The sequence below is a fragment of the Tenrec ecaudatus genome, chromosome 9, assembly GCF_050624435.1.
Source record: "Tenrec ecaudatus isolate mTenEca1 chromosome 9, mTenEca1.hap1, whole genome shotgun sequence".
Taxonomy (NCBI): Eukaryota; Metazoa; Chordata; class Mammalia; order Afrosoricida; family Tenrecidae; genus Tenrec; species Tenrec ecaudatus.
The window spans coordinates 97,191,349-97,212,381 of NC_134538.1; the positions used below are offsets into that span (position 1 = coordinate 97,191,349).

General features: G+C 39.3%; 1 protein-coding gene across 1 annotated transcript in view; it reads right to left on the reverse strand.

Annotated features, from left to right (window-relative positions):
- Nucleotides 1-4,798: 4,798 nt before the first annotated feature.
- PHF14 (PHD finger protein 14) overlaps nt 4,799-21,033 on the reverse strand; it is a 142,848-nt gene continuing 126,613 nt past the window's right edge. Inside the window, exon 18 of the mRNA XM_075558358.1 lies at nt 4,799-5,174. Coding sequence (XP_075414473.1) covers nt 5,172-5,174 — 3 coding nt within the window. The 3' untranslated portion in view covers nt 4,799-5,171. The remainder of the gene's footprint in view (nt 5,175-21,033) is intronic.

Sequence of the window (21,033 nt, forward strand, 5' to 3'; positions counted from 1 at the left end):
GGAGAAAGATGAGACTCTCTACTCCCATAAAGTGTCTGAAGCCCACAAGGGCAGTTCTACTCTGTCTTACGGAGTCAATTGGGGAATTTTTACCCTTTGACATTTTGAATTACCCATATTTTAAGTTTAGTGTATTAAAGATATCTATCATCCATTTAAGTTATTTTTATAAAATTTTTTAAAATGTGACTTAAAATCAAAGTTTGTTGATTTCTATATTTCTTTAATTTTCTCTCAATATAAAATTCATTAGAGTGTAACAATATTTTAACTTAATGAGGCTAATGATTATTCTCTTTAGTAAAACTTTTGTCAATATGTTGATATGTAATGATATTCAAATTGAGAGGACAGCATGTCGAATTAAACTTTTTATAATCTAAAATGACACTGTCATACATATTAAACATCCACATAAATATCAGAAGAAACAAGTAAATACATTGAAAGAAATACAGTGATTCTGAAAGGTTAAATACTGAAATCCCATTCTTTAATAAGAACTAAATTTATTTTTAGTTTCCCTCAATATGTCTACAGTTAATAAATCTGTAAAACTCACTTTATGGTGGTGGCAAATTTGCCCCTAATTGCAGTCTACTGTCCATCTCAGGAGAACGTAAGTACATACACAAAAAAGAAAAGTTCTACTGCAAAACGAGTAAGAGACATCTTTAGGTACATAAATATTAGGAATATGGACAAAGATAATAGCACTTCTTTGTAGATCTCTCTGCTCATTGAGGATTTAAAAAAATAATTCAAGGGCCTTTACAAGATTAAAAAAATTCAGAGATGGCAAAAATTAAGCATTCAAAAAACTATGATCTCCGTAAGTTAGGAAAAAAAGGGTAAAATATAATATCCATGTAGTCATATGTGGTGGGTGAGGTGAGTTGGGTTGGAAAGTTGGTTACTTGGATGGCAAGTTCCCTTACAAAAGGAATATGAATTAAAAAAAATAAAGGGGGTTAAGTCAAGGAATTCACATTTTAGTGATGTTGAACTAAAGAAAAAAAGCTGAGTTAAAAAATAGAAGGCTTTAATCAGTTAAAGGAAGAAGGAAAACATAAAATGCACCGGTCCCCCTCCTGGTGACTTACTGGTTATGTGTTGGGCTGCTAACTTCCGGGTCTGCGATTCAAACCACCAGCCAGCTCAGCAGGAACAAGATCGGCTTTCTACTCCCGTAAAAAGTTATAGTCTGGGAAACTCACAAGGGCAGTTCTACGCTGTCCTGTTAGGGGGGCTGTGAGTCAAGATTGACTCAATGGCAGTGTAGTTTTTTGGGTTTTTTTTGCTTCCCCCTTAACCCGTAGAGTTTTAGAGTATTTGTCTTTCACATTATTGTTTTGTCCTAAGGTTCTGTGCTAGAACTGGAAATTATTATGTATAAATTAGACACACTTTAGAAATTAAATTTTGTTCAAATATTTGACATGTGACTTATGTATATAACGAAATAGAATTTATTATTTTAATCGTGAAATTCGCTTTTTTTTGGTTCAATTAAAGAATGTCTTAATTCTCTATTTCTACTATATCACGTAACTTGTACTTTTAGTGAGGCAATAAGTTCCTTAATTGTTTTTCTTTTTAAGTGCCTATCTCCTTAATGAGACAGAATTACTTGAGAGGAAGAATTCTATCTTTCTCATTTTTAAATATTCCTGGCACAGGGGAGTCACGCTTGTGAAGGCAGATGCAAAAATAAGAGCAGTAACTAAAGTAAAGATGGTTGGGTCACCATTTGAAACCTAATGCTTCTTTTAAGAAGCATCCCTTTGAGAACTTTTTTGGCTGTTTAAGATATACAGGTGAATAAAAATAAAATCTAAAAAGATACACAGGTGATAACATTTTTAATATTTCCAGAATTCGTATTGTAAATATTTTTTCTTCAAGTGTTAGAAATTATTCGTGATTCAACATATCAGTTCTCTTAAGCTTTTCAAGTTTTTGAAGGGAATATGTGGAAAACAGCAAGAGACTTTCGTTATAAAACAAAGCACTTGGGTGCATCCCGGAAGAAGAAGGCTATACCCTAATTGGTTAGGAGCCCAGCTGAAGGTTACAGTCTCAGTGGAATTTCAGCTATCTTGTCCAAATTACTGGTACGAGTGAATAAACTGTATGACTACTGGGGAAAACAGTCTCTGCTAAAATAAAATTTCCTTATCGAATTCCCCTGGTTAGCGTTGAGTAATGTACTCTTCAGGGGACACATGAAGATAAAATGTGAACCACACATAAACAAATGGAAGTTACGGTAACTTGCTGCGTGCTAGATTATTTTAAATTTGGGTGTGTCCCTCAAAATAGCTTTAGAAGAGTTCATTGATAGACATGCCAAATAGTCACCTGAGCAAGAGCAACTTCTCTGGCATCTGAAATAGACCATTTGGAAGGTTTGTGAGGATGAGGTCATGTACGCGACCTACAGGTGCGCTCCACCTGCAGGACCGAGATCATTTTCTGAAGCCATTTGAGGAGAAAGTACGTTCATATTTCTTCTGTGAACGGAAGGCACCGAATTATTTCATGCATATTATTGTAGTACACAGGAGACGTGATTTTGAAATTAATCTCTTGCAGATACCAAAGGGCGACCATACTGGTTTCTCAGCTCAAAGAACAGTGCAGATCTCCGACTCCTTCAAGCCTGCATCTTCCGACCGACAACAGTGTTGAGCGGCAGCGAGGCCTCGGGGCCGTCCCACAGCTGCCCTCTGTCTCCATCCTCCCACGGAGAGGTAAGTGATGAAGAACATGAAGCGGCGCTAACATTGTAAAAATGCAAGCAGACTTGACACAAGGAAAGGACAAAGAGCAAGATTTGACAGAAGATGATGGGCATTTTTAAAAGCTGTTTATAAATGTTATTTATGTGAAGCCAAAGCTTACCAATTGCTCGTCTGCCAGTTTTACTCTTTCTCCTCTCTCGCTTTGTTTAAATACCAGGTGACTTTAACAAGATAGGCCTGAATGTACCATAAGTCAATTCTCTATCAGTTTTCATACGTCATCCTTTACCTTGGTCAGCCAGCTGAAAATTACGCAAGCTATAAATTAGCTTTAAACAAGCTCTGAATCAGGTTAGAACTGGTTTTCAAATTACAGAGCCCTCAGTATATCACAAGGTGCTGTCATTTTATTACCCCAATCAATCCTCTGTGGCCTGAGGAGGAAGGAAAATGAATACTGTCTTCATTTGCAGTGGGTTTCTCTCTCACAGCAGGCTCTGGAAACAAAACCGCAGCAGTGAATTGAAAGCTAACGTTCTGTTTAACGCTCACAATGCAGAAAACAGTTGGCTCCTTAACACAACTGAAGTTTCAAATTAAGAAAATTCATTTCTTTAACGTGTTAAATAAAGAAAAACAATTATGCTTACATATGAAAACCATGAACATCTCAAAAACTGTTTTCAAGCAAGTATATTAATTTTAAATGTACTTAATAAAAAGGAGATTAAAATGGAAATAATTGGATCTGTCGCCTTCCGTGTTTCAGAAAAATTATACAAATTTTTTAAATCATGTACTTCAGTTTTTATCTTTAAGAGAATTGGCTCATTCTTTTTTCTGTGGACATGAACAAAAGAAAAATTGCAGGTCACAGACACCACCGCTCTAAAACAGAAACCAAAACAAATAAAATAGCCAAAAATGCTCCAGTAAGTAACATACTTTAATTGTCTCCATGTGAAGAAGGAGAACAGCGAGGTGCTGGTACACGCTTTCATCCGTCTCCAAGTCGTTCAAGGTGAGCCTGGTCACTTGACAGCGACCGTTTGGATAAGAGGACAGGGCCACTTAGTGCACCTAAGAGACGGAATCTCGGGAAAAACTACTGAGCAGTCATGAGAGCGAGAGAGAGGAAATAAAACCAAGTGTACAAGCTCTGGAATCAGGGTTTGTCGAGTGAAGGGAGAGTGAGGGCCGGGTGGAAAGGCAGAACACTCTCAACAAGGTTGCTGGGCACGGTGGCCTTGTCAACAGAGCTGACGACGATGAAATTAAGCAAGATGGAGCCTCGTGGCAGAGGCAAAGAATCAGTTTACTAAGGTGTGTTCATATAGCACAAAGAAGCTTTTAGGCCTTTGATCAAAGTTTTCTTAGAGAACTGATTTTGTGTCTGATTCTCACTCGTGCCTCTTTCTGTACTTAGCAGTTTGCTCATTTTTGCAAAATGATTTTTACCGGCACCTGTGTTCCACCACTGAACTTGTTTTTTAATCATTGAACAGAATTTATGGCAACATTAAAATAATTTCTGAAGTACTCAATGGACTGAACTACCACATGACTGGTTTGGTCATAGCTTTATTTCTCACAAACTCTTCTACAAATTAAAATGTCTGGTTGTATGAATGTAACTCTTGGGTTAGGAGGTAAAGTGTCCAGCAGCAGTTGCTTTAGGATCGAGTGTGCATGCGGTAACTCGACCATTCATAACCCCGAAGGCTTCTGGGGCAGTCCGAGCTCATTAGCTGCTCTGTGGAGAAATGTGCGGTCACCTTCTTCCACGAAGCATGTGGTTTTGAAAACCCTATGGGGCAGGTTTACTCTTTCTACACGGTTGCTATGAGTCAGAACTGACTTGATGGCAATGGGTTTGGCTTGTGGGTTTTTTATAACTTGGAGATTAATGTGAGGTTATTTCCCTCGGTTTCACTTTTCTTATCTGTAGAAGAAAGCACTTGTATTAAACCAACATGTTTCACGCTTTTTAATCCTGTAAGTGGGTAATAAAAGCATTATAGTGGTTACTGATCAACAATTTCTTTGTCTGAAAATATCAGCAGTATGCTTTATTCCATGAAATACTCAATGTACATAAAAATATAGTCCCCACTCAAAAAATGTTGCTAGTTTCTAATGAAAAGGATTTAATGCATTGAACACTAATGGCCTAAGACTAGTGAAGTTGTGGGACGACATCAAGAACATCATACATGAAGAGAGTTCAAAGACAAAACCACAATGCTTCCACTGCTATGGAGTCCATTCTGACTCATGACGACTCTACATAAGCTTTCCAAGGCTTCGGTGAATCTTTATGGGAGCAGACCGTGGCATTTCTCTCCCGGAGCGGCTGGTCAGTTTAAACTGTTGACGGTGGGGTTAACAGTCTTGTTCACTGCACCGACGGCACCACTAGGGCAAAGGTCACTAAAAAGACAGAAAAGGGAAAAAAGAGAGACCAAATGGACATCAGAAGACATTCTGAATCTTGCTCTTAATCATACAATAGCTAAATGGAAAGGGTGGAATGATGAAGTAAAAGTGCTGATCATTCTATCTCTGCTTCCTTAAGTTTAGGCTTGACTATACTTTTCAAAATATGAGCAAGTTCCATATGCCAATTTCCACATATGATATTCAAAAGTCAGGATGCGTCAATTTTCAAGAGTCACTCAGTAGGTAGGTTGACATAAGATCTCCAGCAGCTGGACCCACCGCGTGCGGGACCATGATGGAGCGAGCTGTGCCGTACGCCAGCACCGACAAGCCGCTGTGTAAACGAGAAGTCAGTGTTTGTGTTCAGCTCCTAAAATGTTGGGGTTGTGTTGCTATATAATCTAGCCTATCCTGACTTCTATAACTATCAAATTCTACCTAGGATTGGGGGTGGGTGGGCCAAAAGCAATCTTCTCATGGTACCTTATCTGCACCTTTAAATGTCACTAACACTTATAATCTTATAAGTAGACACACACTGTCTTATCTGTCCCACAACCATATACGCTTCTCAGAGGAAGATTCACGTCTAATTCTCATGGTAGCTCTTAAGCATAGTAGTGCTTATTGGAGTGTATGGCACTCTTGTACTCAATAGATTTTTATTCAATAAAAATAAGGCTCTTAAATCATCTTCGAGTTGCCTTTAACAGCAGAAAAGAAAAATAAGGCTCCAATCATAGATGCATTGACAGGTGCATTAGGAGAAAGCAAGTATCTGCAGGCCTAAAGAGGCTACTGTTTCTTCTCAAATAGTTTTAGGGCAAAAATGAAACACATTTCCTTGCAGATTTGCTTTACACTTTTTAAACAACCCCGTGCACTTAAAAAAAAATAAAACAATGTCTTTCAAAGAGATCTGATTTAAATAACAGGAAACAAAACAAAACACAGTTGGTACTATATATTCCAATTCATAGAAACCCCATGTTACAAATTAGAACTACTGGATAAAGAGTTTTCTAGGCTCTAATTCTTATGGAAGGAGATTGCCAACTGAAATGCTTCTGGGTAGGTTCAATGCTATTCCTGAGGCCAGCCTGTCATTAGCCCATCCTAAAGCACTTGCACTACCCAAGGACATTTCCTATAATTGATGTTACTGTTGTGTACTGCTGAGTCGATTCTGATCGATAGTGACTGATAGAAGGTAAGTCTACGGAATCAGATTGCTACATCTTTCTCTCTTGGAGTAGCTGACCTGCTGTAACTGCCTGTGGTTTGTAGTGCTGAGCCACTACGTCAACAGGGCTCCTTGCTATATCCATTACGTACTCTTAAATGTCAATGACAGAATGCTGAGTCAGCTAGAATAAAAGACTCTAAATAAGTACATGATTTTAAACCTGCTGAATAAGTATTTATATCTCTTATTCTTGATCTTTTTCTTCTTCATTATTTGGGTCACGGAGGTAAAAATTGTATACTTCAAACAGCATTTGTTGCTTCAATAAATAGCCTCAGGGCTCTAGAGTCAAAACTAGAACATGCACAACCTCCACTGCATTCAGCAAATTACAAGTTCAAAAAACAATATCAAGTATAACTAATACGGGGATAGGCTCAGAGAACAGCCAGGGATGATTTTAAATCTTAGACAGAAAAATGCGTAATAGGAGACGCTCCCTGTCTGCATAAACATGACAGAAGTGGTCTCTGCCATAAAAGAGTGTGTAATATGACTGGTAAGAAGAATTTATAGACATAAACAGATGAATAAAATTACAAGGAAACATCTGCTGAATGCTCACATGAGCAGTCCAGCCACAAGTGAAAGAAAAATCCCGTTCAATCCTAATGATTATGGGGAAACTGGGGTGTAAACTCGATAGAATGAAAAACACACACACACACAAACACTAGTGATATCAGACTTTTCAGAAGAGTACTGACAAAGATATTTTATATCTCTATTATTGACCTGAGGTTAAATTACTTCCCTGGAAAGTAAAGACAAAAAACACAAAACAAAAATACTTGGTATTTTTCTTAATGGTGGACAAGATCTAGAAAGATACATGGAAATTATCTCTCAAAAATACTACTTTGCAGATGGCTCCTATCCAAAAATTATTAATATGGAGGTCATTCAACTTTAGTTCGGATTGTTGTTCTGAGGGTGCCCAATGACTGGCAGCTTGGGACTACTGAATATTTGTGATTTTTGTGCGCTTTGCTTTTCACATGTCTTAGGCGAGCAAGCATGGTTCTGCCTTTGTGAGTGAGCATGACTGAAAGTTTGTCCTATCTACAACTTTCACTGTGGGCATACGTGGTGTCCAGTCACTGGAGATTTTGATCTGTACAGGTCAACAACCCATGTCTTTTCATCTAAAAGGCTGTCCTACACATGTACACTTTCCTTGTCTAACCAGTATTTGAAATTCTTTAGCACTGGCTAAGTTAATGATACTCTCAGTAGAATATGGTCCATGGGAATGACGTCTATGGTTCCCAGTAAAAGGATAATGATGTCCTCAAAGTGAACCAGAGACATTCATAAACCACAGATGCATGTACAGATTTTGAGTTCACACTTAGTCTTAGCCCGAATCTAAAAGCAATTAGTTCTTATGACATAGCCTTACTCTATACTTGTCCTCAGGAAGAGTTCACTGAACATAAGGGTGCATTAGGAGACAAAGGGCATACATAGAAGCCTAAATACAGACATGTACATATGTAAATATATTTATGATTAGGGGGAAATAGACCTATGTACATAATTTATAAGTTTATTATTAGGGTAGCAGGTGGACATTGGGCCTCCTTTTGTGAATTGTCTTAATACAAAGAGCACCTGGCTCAGCGAAACGGTCATTTCATGATACACATCTTCCCGACATGATCGCTGAAGACAGATGTACACATAGGCAAATGTGGTGAAGAAAGCTGATGGTGCCCGGCTATCAAAACATATAGCATCTGGGGTCTTAAAGGCTTGAAGGTAAACGAGCGGCCGGCCATCTAGCTCAGAAGCAACAAAGTCCACATGGAAGGAACACACCAGCCTGTGCAATCATGAGGTGTTGAACAGATCAGGTATAAAGCATCATCATACCATAGTGAATGGGGGGCGGGGGGCAGGGAATGCAGAGTGGAGACCCAAAGCCCATTTGTCGACCACTGGACATTCCCTTACAGAAGGGTTTAGGGGAGGACACGAGCCAGTCAAGGTGTGATGTAGCACTGATGAAACATACAACTCTCCTCTAGTTCCTAAATGCTTCCCCACCACCACCACTATCATGATCCAAATTCTACCTTGCAAGTCTGGCTAGACCAGAGCATGTACACTGGTGCAGATAGGAACTGGAAACACAGGAATCCAGGGTGGATGATCCCTTCAGGACCAGCGGTGAGAGTGGCGATACTGGGAGGGTAGAGGGAGGGTGGGTTGGAAGAGGGAACCGATTACAAGGATCTACATGTGACCTCCTCCCTGGGGGATGGACAACCAAAAGGGGGTGAAGGGAGACATCGGACAGGGCAAGATATGACAAAATAATAATTTATAAATTATCAAGGGTTCATGAGGGAGGGGAGAGCGGGGAAGGAGGCGAAAAAAAATGACCTGATGCCAAAGGCTTAAGTGAAGAGCAAATGTTTTGAGAATGATGAGGACAATGGATGTAGATGTGCTTTACACAATTGATGCATGTGTGGATTGTGCTAGGAGTTGTATAAGCCTCTAATAAAACTATTAAAAATTAAAAAGAATCGATGCATTTGAATTGTGGTGCTGGAGAAGAATGTGGAAAGTATGAGGGACTGCTGGAAGGACAAACTGATTTGTATGAGAAGAAGGAAGGCCAGATTACTCCTTAGGGGCAAGGATGGCAAGACTTAGCCTTATATACATTGAACAGATTGTCAGGAGGGATCAGTCCCTGGAGAAGGATGTCATATTTGGTAAAGAGGAGGGACCTGGCCGAGATAGATTGACACAGTGGCTGCAACAGTGGGCACAGACACAAGGAACAATTGTGACCATGGTTCAGGACCGTGCAGTGTTGGAGTTCTGGTTGAAATGGGTAGTTGCCGACTGGATGGCACCTAACATAAGAACCTGTGGATGAGGCCTCTGGGGAATCGCCTCTGGCCATTGACCAAGGATATGACTATCATTACTGTCAGATAAGGTACCATGGAAATTGGATGGATGTAGATGTTGTTAGGTTTAACACCTTATTGTTTGTTCTCCCTTTTGATTCATTTTAAATTTGTTCTACTTTTTATAATTATTATATTTTCAATTAAGCCTTTTCACTATTTTGTTTTATTATTCTTTTTTGTTTGTTTGGGTACTGCTTTTTGTATGTTTTTTCTTTATGTGAAATAAAGGATAGGTAAATCCCTATACACTAGATTAATAGTTTCTTGGGGTTAAGACAGGGAGACTAGAAGGAAATGAGGGTTACTAGCATTAAGTACAACAAAGAAGAAAATGCTCTATTGATTCTAGTGATAATCATCACAACGTTTTTTAACAAATGGCCAACATGCACATGTTCAAATTATTGAATTATGATATGAAGTTGTAGTACCTAACCCTTACGAACCTTGCCAGATATTCCTAGTCAGAGATATAATGGTAGAGATACAGCAGATCCAGAGGAAATCAGTCAATTATGAGAGAGGACTCTAATGTTTCTAAAAAGTACACATTAAAAATGTCAATTCATGAGTTAAAAAGCTGAGGAAATTGGGAAGCTTGGCAACCTGCCATCTTGAGAGACAAGGAATTGGGACAAGGTGATTGAAAGAATGGAAGAGTGAGATAAGGACGTGTGTGGGGTGGGGGAGACAGAGAGATCATCGCTGTGTATTTAACACAATTGTAGCTATATATATGTGGGTGCATATCTATTTCTCAGCAATGGATTAACATACTTGTTTTCTAAAGACATGCAGGTGTAACATAGAAAACCGTCTCCTTAAGTCTCTCACACAAACTGATGTGGTAGCTCAAGACAGAGAAGCCTAAAGAATGATCAAATGTGATCTTGGGAGAGAACGGGTTTCTCTTAAAGAAGCACTTTCCAGAGAGCTCATCATGTAAGTGGGGTTCTCTGCGACCTGCTCAGAGAACGTGTCTCCAAGCAAGGTTACACAGGAGGGGCGAAGGATTCGTATCTGTCTAGATTTTGTGGTAGAACAAACGAAAAATCATGAAGAGCCATATATCAGATAAGAGATAAATATACAGAAAAGTAAGTCATATATTCTAACAGCAAAAAGACAAACAATCTGATTTTAAAAGTACACAGAATTTGAAAGAAACAACACAGCAACAAAACACTTTATCGATGAAGATAACAAACAGCCAGTAAGCACATGAGAAGTTCCTCGATTCCTTTAGTCATTTGGTCATTCTCCATAACTGACAGGGAGTTGAATCTGACGCATAGTGACCCTTTGTGACGGGGCAGAGCTGCCCCTGTGGGTTTCTGAGACTGTAACTTTGACCAGAGTAGAAAGCCTTGTCTTTCATTCACAGAGCAGCTGGGGCCTTAGAACTGCTCACCTTACAGTTAGTAGCCTGCTGTGTAGACACTACGCCAAGTGCTCTCCCTCATTTCATCCTTAAGGAAATGCAAATCAAAACCACAACCAGATGGCTAGAATGATAAAAAATAGAAAAATAAAAATTTGGCAAAGATGTAGACAAATTGGCACCTTTATCCATTTCCAGGGAGAGTTGTAAAATGGTACCACCACTATGGAACAAGGTTTGACAATTTCTAAAAAATGGTCAAACAAAATTATTATATGACCCAGCACTTCCACTCATAGGTCCTATCTAAAATAATTAACAGCAAAAACATAAAGACAAAGCTGTAAACCAACTATTCTGCAGGAAGTGACTTAATAAGGCTTTTCCAGCCAGTCTTTGTAACAGCCACCAAAGGACTGAGTGGGGCCATGCAGATGGGGAGTATTTCCCCCTTTCCTGGTGAGTCTGGGTAAGAGATGGTAGGGGAAGATGCTGATAAGATTATATGATTCCCTTGTGAGTTTTGGCAGGCTAATTATGAGTGTAAAAACTTGGAACTCTAAGGAGGTGATTGGTCAATTGTACCATATGTTTGGCTATAAAATGGAGGCATCTCAGAAGGAAGAAGAAGGGCCCTTGACAACCAGCAGAAAAGAAGAACCAGAAGTGGTGTGTGTGCTTTGACCCTGTGATCGCTGAAACTCCAATATGTGGACAGAAAGCTGTGACATCAAACAAATAGCAAAGGGGTAACAGCAGAGTCAAAGCCAGAGCACAGGCAGATTAACAGGCTTCCTGGCCCAAGGACCAAGCAGAACTGAGTGTCTCTAGCAGGAGGCTTGCTTGCAGAATAGGGTGCCTCCAGGTACTTATTCGGTTGGGCTACACGTGCTGAGCCGCACAGCTAGTGCCTGGGGGCTGAGGTTTACGGGGGGGGGGGTGCCCTTTGGACATGCATCAGCACTTCTAAAAGAGCTTTGCGACACAGTCAAAGGGCAGAGACCAAAGAGCTACGTGGCTGAGTCCAAGGATCTGTATGAATGGCTAGGAAGAAGCTGTCCTAACTGTCTTGAGCACTTCTGACTTTTAATGGTAACCTGTTCACTTCCCAAGCAAGCCCCAGAATCACGAGTCTCATCGGTGAATTCCGAGAGGCCACTGCAATGACTGTTCAAACCTAGAAGAGAAGTAGAGAATGCCCTGGAAGGGACAGCCGGTGTCAGAATCAGTACCAAGGTTGGAGGTTGTGGAGGCACATGGGACGCCTGCCTCCCAGGAATTGGCTTTGGGCTCAGGCTAGATTTGATTCTCCTTTGTCCTAGTGAAATCAGCTGCAGCCTCCACACATTTTTTGCATCATTGTTCATTACATTGCTACTTACAACAGTCAAAAGGTGGCGACAACCTAAATATCAACGGACATATGAATGACAAAGTGTGACATATACACACAATGGAATCTTACTCAGCACAGGAGAAGTGAAGCTCCGATAGGAAGTACCACAAGGCTGAACCTTAAAAGCATGATGCTGAGTAAGATGAGTCGGACACAAAAGGACAAAGGAGGCATGAAACATCACTGTCATAGGAAATGCATACTTCACAACAGAAACTATCTAAAAGCAGGAGAGGCCAAAGCTTCACAGTTATCAATGGGAGGTAGGGAGTGGGCACAAAAAAGACCCAGGCTAGGGGGCCACTGGCTTTCTGTTAATGATGATTACTTAAAAGCTGTAGAAATGGCTATCAAAGGTTCCTGCAAAGTGTGATGAGCATAATTCCTGTTCCTGAATTATGCACATTTATAAACACTGAAATGGCAAATGTTTTGTCATATATGTTTACTACAGTTTCAAAAATAAGAAATAGAGAATTAAGATGGTAGTTGGTGTAGTCTTTAAGATGTGAGCAGACTGAGGCTCCAACATCATCATCAAATATTGCCCCCAAAAAGGAATATGTTTTAAATTATACATTACTTCATCTTCTTGTAATAAAGACATAATGTTTGTAAAAGAATTAGTTTCATTCACACTCTTAAATAACTAAGTCAAAAGCATAACTGATAATTTTAACTAATGATCAGAAATGGAGCTAATTTTTAAACTGGGTTACTGAGTAAATGACTTAATTGTGGTTGTTTGTGTACATTTGAAATTGCTGTATTAAAATAAGGAAATAATGTTGAAACACTTCATGTATATGACTTGTTTTAAGCTACCTCTATAACTATGTATCAAAAATTGGTTTACAAATGTACGATAACTTTACTTTAGAAACCCGGCTTCAGAAACAGAATAATATGTGTCTCTTAGAGTTGAGAGAATAGGTCGGTCCCTGAAGAACACAGAAGTGAATATATTGCTGATAGAACACTTGGATGCAGCTTGAACTTCTCAAAGCGATTGATTTCTTTTTTAAAATTTAACCTCTGTAAGAGTACATTAAAAAGTTTCAAGCCAGTGAAGCAGATAATCATTTGCAACCATTATTGAAGGCACGCTGAACAAAAACTCAACTCAACTACACTGAAGATCTAACCGTACACTATAAACCTTTAAGAAACCTTCAGAGAAAACATGAAAGTCTGTTGAATCTTGGTGACCAGAGTAAAGGATTAGCATTTAAAAAGACCCAAAGCAAAAGATAAGAACAACATAGTGAAGTTACAGTAACTTGCAAAAGTGTGAAATCACACACACACACACACACACACACACTCGCATACACACCCAGAAGGCTAAATTGAATCACTGGTAAAAATAGGCAGAGTAACAGCAGGTACATAACGATCTGTACCTGTCAATGAGAAGGAAACAAGCGCTTAATAAGTGATGTAGTATTTTGAGTACACTTTGAGTATTTGGCAAAAATATTAACAATAAAATTAATTTTCAGCTAAAGATTAACCCAAATTAATCTAATGTAGTAATGGCTACTTACTACATTCATTTTGTGAAGAAAACATCTTGAATCATTATAACCCATTTTCCTCATCTTCAATGAGACTATCTTTAATCAGTCTATTTGTTTTAAGTATCATTTTCAAGTTTTACTCTCGGTTACACATTGGGCTGCTTATTGCCAGGTCACCTGCTCGAAACCACCAGAGTCTGTATAGATTTATAGTCTCAGAAACCCACAGAAGCATTCCACCCTGCCCTATAGAGTCACTGTGTGTTGCAATCAACTCAATGGCAGGGAGAGTTTTTGAGTCCTGATAAAACAGTGGTGATATATTGGGCTGCGTACCTCAAGGCCAGAACTTGAAACCACTAGGCTCCTCTGCAGGTCAGACATGAGACATTCTATTTTTTTAAGTTTTAAAAATATATTAGACCAAAACAGACCTCAATTAAGAATAAAGGGTTTCTTTTTTTCTTGCCGTATTGTTTGGTACCATTTATAATTAAAGATTTATTGCTTCTTGGCTATGAAAATTAGTGGCATTGTCAGAACTAAATTTAAGAATTTTTCCTATAAAGAATGGAAAATACCTGTTTCAACACACTGAAGCAAGCGTCAAGGAACACTGGTTCTGGAGTCATACATATGCGGGTTTGTATCCTTATTAGACAACTTATTAATTATGCAATCTTTCACTTCTTTTAAATACTTTCTTTTAATCTGCAAAAGGAGATATAGTACCTGGTATATAGGCTTTCATGAGAATTAGGTTAGATTGTCCATTTTTAAAGTGTAGATAATGTTAGGCATATACTGATACTCAGTAAATGTTAACTGATATAATTTTAGTAGCATGCTAGTTACTTTTAAAATATTCATATTCATAACTTAGAGTTGTTAAATGGGTACTTTGTCCCAGACTTGCTAGAGTTGAGAATCCTGAAAGATTTCAAAGAAAGGTCCCATATGAAATGCCTATCTCTCTCGACCTCATTGGTATCCACAAGCATTTCTATTTATACACATTTTGATTTGCCTACCTACTTAGTGGTTAGCTTAGATAACTTTAGATTTTCGTATTTCTTATATATTTTGTTCTGTTGGTAAATTAATAATATGATATAAATATATTACATAAATGTTCTCGCTCTCTGTCTTTTGTTTTCTATATAATCTCTGTGACAGCCTTAATCTGGGGTAACACTTCCTAATCTTATTACTGCTGAGTGGCTTGATTTCAGATTTTTTTCTAAAAGCAAAATCAACTATAACTTGACTCGCTGTCAGATTTTCTTTCAACAGAATGTATCTGAACAAAGGAGTACTGTATAGCACTTTTAAATCAGGTTAGAAGACTATGTAACAACATGGACAACTGTCACACATACACTTATATGGAGCTAAAAAGCCATTATCATTTCATCAAAGGATATACACATGTCCAAAAGTACATACAACAAAATGCTCTACTTTTAGTCACTGTTGTGGCCATCTACTTGATTCAGCAACTCTGTATGACAGAGTAGAATTTCCCTATCGGGTTTCCTAAGCTGTAATCTTTAGGCAGCTAGGTCATCTGTCCTCCCACACTGTGGCCGGAGGCCAAACTGTCAACTTTTCAGATAGCGGCCCCACACAGTCATTACACCAGTAGGTCTTCTCTCATTAGCTGTGATGGGACAGAGGACAACTGCTACCTAAGGTTTCCCAGGCTGTCAATCGTAACAGGAGAAGAGTCTCCCTTTCTTTCAGGGAGCTCCTGATGAATTTGACCACTGATCTTGTAGTTAGTAGCACAAGCATGTGGCTCACCAGGGCTGTATTGATTAGGCATTCCAAACTCACTGCCATAGAGTCAGTTCTGACTCAGGCGACCCTAGGGGTAGAGAACTACCCTGTGGATATCTGGGGCTGCAAACCTTTAAAAGAGCAGAAAGCCTCCTTTTTCTCCAGTGGCTTCTAACTGCTAACCCTGTGGTTAACAGTCCAATGGGCAAACCCATCAGGACTCTTCATGAGCCATAAAGGAGATGCGAATCAAAGCCAAGTTACAATGAGAGATACTGTCTCTGCTCAAATAGCTATAATTCTTAAAATTCTATGATGAAAATGTGGACTAATTAGAACCTTCTATTGCTGGAAGAATGGTGAACTTGTGCAGCTGCTGTAGACAGTACTTCAAAAACTTGAACCTAGAACTACCACATGGCCCCGCAATCATATTCTAGATTATACACTGAAGGGACTTGAATGAAAGTTACACACACAGACATATGTAAGACAAAGTTTGCTGAAGCAGTATTCATAAAAGCCAAAAGACAGAGAAAACACCGAAATAGTTATCATGAAATGAACACATACAGAAACTGTGGTACACACGTGCCATGGGCGATTACTCAGTCATAAAGAGAAGTGAAATGCTGTCATCCTGTCATCACATGCATGAAGCTTGAGAAATTATACTGAGTGAAAAAAGTCAATCACAAAGGGATACATATTGTATAACTTCACGTGTATGAAACACCTAAAATAGGCTAACATCTAGAGGCTAAAATGTACATTTGTAAACCAGGGGCAGCAGGAATAAAAGGAAAAGACAAATTTAAGGTTTGGAGAAGTCTTGAATTTCTGTTTATGTTGATAAAAATCAGCAACACATACTAGTCATCGTACATGTACACATTATACAATATGATTAATAATACTTGTGTCACTGAATTGTACATGTGAAAGTATTAAATAAGCAATTACCGGGTTATTTAGTAAGAAAAACCATTATATAACAGAATGTTAAGTGTGGTTGAAATTTTTAAAAAATCATTTATAGGAGGCTTTTACAGCTCTTTTAACATTCCATACCTCAATTTTATCAAGCATATTTGTAAATATGTTGCCATCATAATTTTCTAACCATTTGGTTGAAATTTTATAAAGTAGGTTGTAGTATAATATATGAATTTCAAAAAGGTCATGGAAAATTGAATTAAAATATAATTTTAATGAAAAGAAATTAATACCTTATATTGCCATAACTTCCAAAAGTTTAATATTTTCTTACTTATGAGCATAAAATGTAATTTTCAAAATACTCTACAATAACCATTTTTATACTGTGATAAAAACAACTAATTTTCTTCTTTCTGACTCCAACTTTCTCCAAGAAAAAACGAAGGTGGGTGGGAGGGAATAAAAGCAGTGAGGTATAAAAAATTTTAAAACACAATTTTATTGAAAATATATTTGTTTTATTATCTCAACATTTCCCCTAGTTTAAATTATCTTTAGCTTTAAAAATTGAAACTTTTTAAAGAGTCCATGACCTTAATTATTATAGCATACTTAATCATCTATCTACAAAAATATATCACTTGGACTTCAAGTTGAGATATGTATTCTGCTAATAAACATTTGTATTAAAAGGAGACAACTAGTGGAAGCAGATAATTGACTTACTGATAAATTTATCACTATATTGTATCTTAATTATAGACAAAAGAATAACGTTTTAAAAGTATCAAGTCTTTCTTTACTAACCTTGACTATGAGAAAGTAGATGGATCAATAAATCCTAAATCCCAAATGCTCCTGCAACATGGATTTGGTATCGAGCTTAGGTATGAGCACTGACACAGAATGAAAAAGGAAGGCAGGGCAAGCCTAGCGAAGCTTATCCACCAAAGAAGTGGGCTGCGAAGAAGTTGGAAAACAGGTTCAATGAAGGTGGTTTCTAAAAGGAAGAAAGAAGTTACCAGCAATATTAACTGGTACAAACATGTGGATGAAAGAAGACGGGGTAATTGAGGAACATGTTTGATGGAGATAAACTCTTGGCACCGTTGGGCAAGCAGTTGCTTGCTAACAAGGTTCATGGTTCAAACCCACCAGCCATGCCACAGGAAAAAGGAGAGGTTGTCTGGTCCTAGGTTGAGTGAAATAAGATTACGGCTTGGAGTCCCTACGGGACTGCTTCACGTGGGAATTGATTCAGTGGTGGTGGGTTTGATTCTTGCTTAGACGTGTATGCTACTGAGAGAGCTTGCCTGCAGCCACCCACTGGACACAGAGACACATTTAAACTCTTGCTGTTGGGAATGAACCCAGGCATGTACTCAACTAGAATCTAGCAGCAATCCTTTTTGATTTACCCTCAATTTTGATGTATGGTACAGTTCTTATTTAGCATCACTTTATTTAAATGTGTCTAAGTATAGATGAAATATTTTACCTTTCAATGCATACTAGACCCTTAAAAAAAACTTCCACATACACTAAAACATCGTCAATAGTACAATACAATATATAAAATAGTAATAATAAAAGTAATTACCTATGGTACTATATGAATCTCATTGCTATCAAGTTGATTCCAGCTCATAGAAACCCTGTACCAAAATCAAACTGTCCCAAAGGTTTTCAAGGATGGAAATCTTTATGGAAGTGGTCTGCCACACCTTCTACCATGGAACAGCTGGCCGGTTAAAACTAAAGGACATATGGTTAGCAGCCAAGAGTTTTTCTTGTTGTTGCTGTTTTTAACAATTTTATTGGCATATAATTCACTGTACAATTCACTAATTTATATATATTTTTAAAAGCTGTGCAATCATCACCACAATCAATATCAGAACAGCAGCCAAGAGTTTTATCCAATGTGCTGAGGTATAAATTTATTGCTACCAGGTCAATTACAATTCAAAGCACCACTCTATAGGGCTTCTAAGTCTATGCATTTTGATAGGAGCAGACAGCCTCATCTATCTCCCTTGGAATAGGCTGGTGGGTTTTAACTGCCAACCTTGATGTTAGCAGCCTACCACCTGACTCACAGCACCACCAGGGTTCCTTTGTGTAGGTATAAAAAACTCTGCCATCTCAAAACCCATTGGTAGCCAACTGGACACCCCTTACTGAAGGGCTGTGGGGAGGAGATGAAGCCAGTAATGGTGCAAGGGTAGCAACAATGAAACACTTAACTTTCCCTTAGTTCTTAAATGCTTCCTACCCCCCCACTATCATGATCCCAATTCTACCTTACAAATCCGGCTAGACCAGAGGAAGTACACTGGTACAGAGAGCAACTGGAAACACAGGGAACCCAGGACAGATGACTCCTTCAGGACCAGTGGTGAGAGTGGCAATGCCTGAAGGGGGATCTGATTACAAGAATCTACATATAGCCTCCTCCCTGGGGGAGGGACAGCATAGAAGAAGGTGGGGGAGACATCGGACAGTGTAATATATGAAAAAATAATAATAATTTATGAATTATGAAGGGTTCATGAGGTAGGGGGCAGTGAGGAGGGAGGGGGGAAATGAGCAGCAGATATTAAGGGTTCAAGTAGAAGGCAAATGTTTTGAGAATGATGATGGCAACAAATGTACATATGTTCTTGACACAATGGATGGATGTATGGATTGTGATAAGAATTATATGAGCCCCCAATAAAAAAATTTTTTTAAAAACCCACTCTGTCATCAAGTCAATTCCAACTTATAGTAATTTTATAAGACAGGGCAGAGTTGGTCCAAAAGGTTTACAGCACTACTAAAGAACAGAAGCAGTTCTTATACATTCTACCTAGGGGGGAAAGCGATTCTGACTACATGTTCACATTATCATATACCGTATATACTCAAGTATAAGTTGACCTGAATATCAGCAAAGGCACCTAATTATACCACAAAAACTACATTAAAAATGTGCTGAGGGTCTCTGCTCCTCCTTGTGCGACAGAAAGCTGCCTCTCCAATTCCCCGTGCAGTTCCAACCACATCCTGGAGACACGATGGTGAAGGTCGGAGTGAACGGATTCGGCCGCATTGGGCGCCTGGTCACCAGGGCTGCTTTCAATTCTGGCAAAGTGGATATTGTTGCCATCGATGACCCCTTCATTGATCTGCACTACATGGTCTACATGTTCCAGTATGATTCCAGTCACGGCAAGTTCAATGGCACCGTCAAGGCTGAGATGGGAAGGTTAACATCAATGGGAAGGCCTTCTCCATCTTCCAGGAGCCAGATCCCACCAAAATCAAGTGGGGGGAGGCCAGTGCCGATTATGTCATTGAGTCCACTGGTGTCTTCACCACTATGGAGAAGTGAGCTGGGGCTCACTTGAAGGGTGATCAGCTCTGCCCCTTCTGCCGATGCCCCATGTTTGTGATGGGCGTGGATCTTGAGAAGTAGGACAACTCCCTCCAGAGTGTCAGCAATGCCTCCGGCAACCACCAACTGCTTAGCCCCCTGGCCAAGGTCATCCATGACAATTTTGGCATCGTGGAAGGACTCATGACCAAGTCCATGCAATCACTGCCACCCAGAAGACCGTGATGGCCCCTCTGGGAAACTCTGCCATGATGGCCGTGGGGCTGCCCAGAACATCATCCCCGCTTCTACTGGCGCAGCCAAGGCTGTGGGCAAGGTTATCCCGGAGCTGAATGGGAAACTGACTGACATGGCCTTCCATGTCCCCACCCCCAATGTGTCCGTCGTGGATCTCACCTGCCGTCTGGAGAAAGCTGCCAAGTATGATGACATCAAGAAGGTGGTGAAGCAAGTGCCCGATGGTCCCCTAAAGGGCATCCAGGGCTACACTGAGGACCAGGTTGTCTCCTGTGACTTCAACAGTGACCCCCCCCCCCAACTCTTCCACCTTTGATGCTGGGGTTGGCATTGCCCTCAAAGATCACTTTGTCAAGCTCATTTCCTGACATGACAACGAATTTGGCTACAGCAACAGGGTGGTGGGCCTCCAGCCCCAGCAACAGCACCAGAGGAAGAGAGTCCCTCAGCTGCTGGGGAGCCTTTGCCCCCAACTCAATCCCCAACACACTGAGAATATTCCATCCAGACCCCCTGAAGAAAGGGAGGGGCTTAGAGAGCCCCACCTTGTCATGCACCATCAATAAAGTACACTGTACCCAGCAAAAAAAAAAAGTTATACTCAAGTGCAGACGGGTCCTCATTTTGAAATTAGTGAATCAATCCCCACTCACAGCAAATTCTTCATCATAATCACTGCACGGGCAGCTTTTAACCCAATCTGTTAGGTCTGTATATATGAGCGGACTTCACAAAGTACCTGAAAAAAGTTCTATTCTTTTGCTTCCATTGTTTCACAAACTTTTTCATGCCCTCTTGTTTCAGTTTCAGGCTCACAGTTTTCTTTGTCTAGGCGAGGAAAGAATACCTCTCCCTAATCTATAATTTATTACCAAATACAGGTCCCCAAACATCTCCAATTAAAAATAATTTTCCCTTTTATGCTCATAATCAGTTAATGACTCTTCTACCACTTAATACTTAAACAAGCAGAGTAAATATGAAAATAGGACCTTTGAAATATCATGACTTCTATCTATAAAATAAATATATTATCTCATGAT